Below are 6012 nucleotides of genomic sequence, written 5' to 3'. Positions count from 1 at the left end.
CGTTTAAGCACTGGCACCGTTTCAAAAGTACCGGTTTGGTACTGGTATCGGATAAAACCTAAACGATACCCATCCCTAGTCACATGGCCCTCTTCCTATAGAGAAAACAAAAGTTGTATCCAAGATGGCCGACTTCTAATTGGCCACCATGGTCACCACCCATCTTAAGGAGTTTGCCCCCTCACATATACTAATGTGCCACAAACAGGACTTTAATATCACCAACCATTCCCATGTTATTACGGTGTATCCATATAAATGGCCCACCCTGTACTTTAAGTGCTGGATGATTTGTCAGACTGCATCTATGTGGCTAAGAGACTAAAACAATGCTGTGAATGTTTCACATTTTATGCCACAAATACATCCTTATATACTTTAATGACTGAGCCTTTGCTTTGGGTTTGATAACTAAAGTCTTTGATTATTCACTCTGAATTATTCTTATAAATTCTTATACTTAGGTTGCTTATGAAGGTAACGTGGTGATGCCCACCTAATTGAATTGAGTATTGCAAATGTGAAAACGGTTGATTACATTTGTATACAGCATTATTCCCTTTATTAATTACAAGGCTTTAGAAGCATGACATTATGAATGGGAGCTGAGCCCCCCTAAAAGTTTGAGCCTAGAATCACCCCTGACACATTCAGCAGCAGACAGGTTTTTGTATTAGTCTTTCTCACTGTGGGAGGATACACATACAGCCACCTGATCTTTGGCTCTGGAACTAAACTGTCTGTAACAGGTAAGAACAAACATTTATTTTCCTTCAGTTGTTTTATTGTAGAAGCTGAAAATGTGTTTAAAGTCAGTTTCTGCTGCTTCAGGCTTTACATGTTAGTTTATTCATCATTAGTAGAGAATTCATCTGCAGCCATTGTTACATAAGAAAAGCTCAATAATCTCTGAAAACATGTTGAAATCTCACTGAACAACTAAAGTTATTCTTTATTTCTGCAAATATTAGTGATGTTACAAATATTTAGGATTTGATCATCTCAGTAATTCTGCACCATCTGCTGGTTTTTGAACAAAAAGATCCTATTTGACATTAAAAATAATCATTTTTGTATTAAAATGTACAAGGAAATCAGAGCGTTGTGTATGTTTAAATAATAACATTGAGAAATATGTTAATTCAGAAAGTATTAAGAATACATGAATATGTCCGTTAAAACTGATACTTTTAAATAATTATAGTAAAAATAATTCATGTACATAATGTTAAGTAAGCAAGTAATGAATTAATACCAATATTATATGTAGTTTATGAAAATAATAAATTTTTAATGGTTAAGTTAATATATTATTTAAGAATATTTTTAATGAAATTAAAAAAAAATGTCAATTTAACAGGTAATGAAAAATATTTTAACTTTACATATAGAATAGAAAAGAATAGAATAGAATCTTTATTGTCACTGTTACAAGATTAACAAAACACACTTTGGCATCTCTCCATTGGCAGCATGTAGATTTACATTTAGATTCTTTACACTAACATAAATATCTACAAAGTAAAACAGGCATGGACACACCAAAGAGATATGCACAAGTTATATACATACACACATACACACATATATATGAATATGGAGAGCACCGGGCCGCTGCGACTGCTCGCATCACCATCTTGTGAACATGAATTAATTAATATAATGGTGCCAACGAAAGTGTTTCTATTTTGATGGACGGTTTACATTTACTTTAATCATATTTGACCAAATTAAATATATTTGGAAAAATATTATTAAGTAAATGTTGGATCTCAATAATGGTGTCAGACACTGCAAGCATTTCAATATAATTTAAAGAATATTATCAAGTCTGTTACATCAAGTTATATTTGCTTTAAACTTTACATATTTGAAAAAAATATCATAAACATGTTTCAGTACATACGTAAAAAAGTAAGAAACTAATAAGACTGTATTTCTGTGTTAATCTTATGTATGTATGTAATATTGAATGTTTAAGATGTCATCTCCACGCTCTCAGTATTTAAACTGAAGTTTTAAATATTTTATAAAGTTATATGATATTAAATGTCGTTGTTATAATTATTACATTAACTATAAGAGTTTGTTCAAGCTGGTAGTGCACAAAAGAGGGAACATCACTAACACACTATGAGTCCATCACAGGACAGAACAGAGAACCAGTGATACTCACAGTCACACCTACAGAATATTCACAATCACCAGTTAACTGAACAAACTTGTCTTTGGATTGTAGATGGAAACCAGAAAAGAACGACACAGGCACCGAGAGTTCATGCAAACACACAGCAGAGCCCCACCCGACCAGCAGGTCTGAACACACAACCTTCTTGCGTTGAGGCTACAGCGCTAACCACAACACCACCATTTATGTTTTCAGTTATTTCTTTTAAAACTAATAAAAGGAAACAACAGAACATAATCTCTGTGTTGTTCAACCAGCAGGACCCAGAGTCCACGTGGATGTGAACAGCTCCCTGCTGTGTGTGCCCCCAGCCATGTTTCCTCCTCTGGTCCAGCTGTCATGTAAAAGACAGAAGAAGAACGGAGGAGAACCGGAGGAGCTGGAGCTCAGAGAGTCAGGACGCAACGCCTCCATCTTACTGATCCATCAGAACAGCACATATAAATGTAACTGCTACGTGAAGCACAAGGGGGGCACAGTGGAGGCCCAAACACAACAAGGTAATGAAGGCTTGGTGACTGTGTTCAGCAGTGATTCAGCTTCATGTGGAGATGCTGTCAAAGAGAGCAGAGGAGCAGAGGACTGACATTTCTCACTGCAGCTCCAAACATTTGACTCCTTTTCTGTTTCAGAGGTTCCAGCTCCAGCAGCCTCCTGTCCTCCAGAGAGAGAGCCAGCAGACCTGCCAGCTCTGCAGCCAGCTGACTGTAAGATCACCTGCTGCCTCTCTGCATGGACAGCTCCAATGTCCAATGAGGGAGCTGGAACAAGTTTAGGGACTTAAAGTGTCACTAATTGATCAACTCTTCATCTAACAAGCTCTGATAAAGCCACTGTACACTAGCTGCTCAGCACCAAACAGCAGACAGACCATAATATGTCAGAGATCAGTTTGTTAGCTGCTTGTGGAGTTCTTCTGCCCCAAGTGGACACAAACACTACATCAATTCATCCACTTGAAGAAGAAGCTGTGACTGTTTCTATTTGGACTTTTTCTCCTTGATGTGAGAGGAATAACCCGACTGTCTGTCTGTCTCTTTGTGTCTGTCTGTCCTTCAGTGTCCTTCCAGTCTCAGTGCAGGGTGAAGCTGCTCTGCCTGCTGTACACAGTGCTGATAGTGAAGAGTCTGGTGTACTGCTGTGGACTCTCTCTGCTGATGAGCCTCACAAACAAGGGAGCGTCCACCAACTGCACACATGCTGACTGACTGTTTTCTGCTCGCCTTTTCTCACCATCAAATCTCATCAATTCATCTCATTCATCACTTTGATCAGTATCACAAATGTTAGTTATGATGTGTTGTGCTTATTTTGGCTTTTTATTCAATAGTTAGAAGATCATCTGAAATAAATACATCTTTACATGTATTGTTGCTCTGAGTTAGAATTCTTTTTGTACTTATTGTGACTTTTATTGTAGTAACAAAAATCATCAGGTATATTTTTATCACAAGTTTTCAGTTTTATTTGTTTTTATTTTGGTTGATTTTCAAATGTCAAACAGTGTAGTTGTGTTTGTAAGTGTGAATAATAAAGATTTCAAGATGAAGAATTTGATTCTACTTTCATTGTGTGATAAACAACAACCCGTGTGAGTGAAGCACAAACTGACTGTATCCAAACTTGCTCTCCTGCAGCAGACGGGCTGTGTGGGTTTCTGCTCTGCAGCCTCCACACCGTTAGCTGTGGCTTTTCACTTTAATAACACAATGACAGTTACAAGCATGAACTCTGCTTCAAGAATGATTCCAGGAAGGATCTGTGTTCTTCACCTGTGAGAGAAACAGCTCAAATCCTCAACTCAGAGCTGACAAATGAACTTTAATGGAATCAAAGGAGAGACCATGAAGCCCCTGCAGTCTGCTCAGCTCCCATTTTATTACCTGAGCTGAGTTTTTCATTCTGGATATCACACACGTAAGAACAGATCAAGTCTGAACAGCAAATGTTGGAGAATCATTTTGAAGTGTTGCTAAATGTCATTATTATTCCAAAACTACTGAATGATTCAGAAAATCGTTTCCAAAAAGCAGAAATATGCAAACAAAGTAGAAACAAGGCAACATGAGTCATTCAGATGCAGATAACATATTCTCCTTATTTTGAAGAACACAGTCATGAAATCTTTCTGTGTGTCATTCATTGAGTTGAAGTGCCTAATAGAAGAGGAAAAGCAGAAATAATCAATGATAGCTGAGACATTGAGAACATGGCTGTATGCCTGCTATCATAACAGGAAACAAAGCACACAAACAGCAAACACACAATAATGTGGTCGCAGCTTGTTGTGTGTTGTTAGGTGTCATTTTTGACTTTGACATTTAATGAAGTCACAAAAATGTGTGCGACTCATTAAAGGAGTCTGTACGTGTCAGTCAGTGCTCTGTATTCATGTGTTCACCTCATTAAACTCACTGAGACACTTTTCTCCTCCAAACTTAAAGCACAGCTTCATATTTCACTGACTGATTCTTTGATTACATCCATTAAGGCTCACACAGTGAAATTAGTGCAAACTTACAAATGTGTTGGAACAATTTTGGCCTCCAAACTGAACTTTGAGACAAACAGTGAAGCTGTGAGCAAAAAAGAGGCTCCAGTGTGTGTCATGGTGGAGGAAACTGTTGTATTCCCACATTCAAAACATGCTGATCTTATTGGATTTTTCCCTCAAAGTCTTTTTCCTCCTTTTTCTCTCTCATCCAAATGTTCTAGCAGGCTGACTGTGAGTCCCTGTTTAACCTGTACAGCAGAAAGTAACAGCAGTCAGCGGCCTCCACTTGACTTCATGACTTCAACCCTCGCACAGTCACTTTCACTTTCTTCCTTCTGTCTTTTAGTCCGAAAATGTAGAACAACACCAGATCAAAATATTTGTGTCCTTCACTCACATCTTCAAATGATACCTTCTATATCAGAGATGATACAAAGGCAACATTTGTCTTATTTCTCTTTCATGAATCAAAAAGTACTTTTGTACTGTTGTGTAAATGTGTATGTAAAGGTGGATGACTGCCTACTGCAAATGAAATCTAACCATGGGTACAAATAAATGAAGCTGAAGCTGACGTAAAACACAGCCCTGTTTTTATTACTGTTTATAGATATTATCATTGATGATCATCATTTTGAATGATTCTTAAAAAGGGTTTAATGAATCCTTCAGTCTGAAACCAACTTGGAACAAAACACATTAGAAGATGTGGGAAAAACCACAGTGTGCACATATTTTAAACACACAACAGAACCACATGTGTTTGTTTTAAAAATAGGTTTTTTACTATGAGTATGAAATACGTAAATTACTATCACAATATATGCTTTTATTTTGAAAATCAACAACAAAGTTTAAATAATTTTTAAGTATTTGTTATATTTGTCACATAAATATGAATATATATTTTTGACTTTCAAATGTGAATAAAAAGACGGCGCTCTTGGTGCTTTTGGATCTGCTGTCAGATTGAAATGAAGATGATGAAACCACACAGCAGCTTCAGCTGAGCTGTCAATCAGCAGCAGCAGTCTTATCTGTGGGCCGCAGGGGCTGATGGGAACTTTGAGGACCTGTTAGAAACCACGTGGCCCTCGTCTGATCTCACAGCTCGTCCTTGTTTGGCCTCAGCTGCATCAGAGCGCCACTTCTCCCCAGGTTCACCAGAGGAAACACCACTGCACAAAATGCTTTTCCTCCCAGCTGCTGCTCTGTGCTGTCTGTGTTCAGGTGAGTGTTTCCAGCCAATCAGGAGCCAACAAAGTCAACCTGTAACAAACACTGTCACACTAACCTTCATCTATCTGTCTGTGTCTCTACAGCACTGGTT

At 37.7% G+C, this 6012-nt stretch overlaps 1 protein-coding gene across 1 annotated transcript; it reads left to right on the top strand.

The window, feature by feature from the left end:
* Window positions 1-471: 471 nt before the first annotated feature.
* On the top strand, window positions 472-3740 carry LOC120434144. Its single transcript, XM_039601706.1, has 6 exons — window positions 472-477; window positions 623-749; window positions 2240-2314; window positions 2446-2688; window positions 2821-2895; window positions 3248-3740. The coding sequence occupies exons 1-6, from the start codon at window positions 472-474 to the stop codon at window positions 3394-3396; spliced, it is 675 nt and encodes a 224-aa protein (XP_039457640.1). The 3' UTR covers window positions 3397-3740.
* Window positions 3741-6012: the final 2272 nt, after the last annotated feature.

This window comes from Oreochromis aureus, linkage group 18 (genome assembly GCF_013358895.1).
Source record: "Oreochromis aureus strain Israel breed Guangdong linkage group 18, ZZ_aureus, whole genome shotgun sequence".
NCBI classification, from domain to species: Eukaryota; Metazoa; Chordata; class Actinopteri; order Cichliformes; family Cichlidae; genus Oreochromis; species Oreochromis aureus.
Note: the sequence above shows the minus strand (reverse complement) of the source record. Positions and strands in the feature narration are given on the sequence as shown.

Coding starts and splice junctions, on each gene's coding strand:
- LOC120434144 (XM_039601706.1), top strand. Junction 2,315..2,445: donor GAGCCCCACCCGACCAGCAG/GTCTGAACACAC, acceptor TTGTTCAACCAG/CAGGACCCAGAGTCCACGTG. Junction 2,896..3,247: donor AGCTCTGCAGCCAGCTGACT/GTAAGATCACCT, acceptor TCTGTCCTTCAG/TGTCCTTCCAGTCTCAGTGC.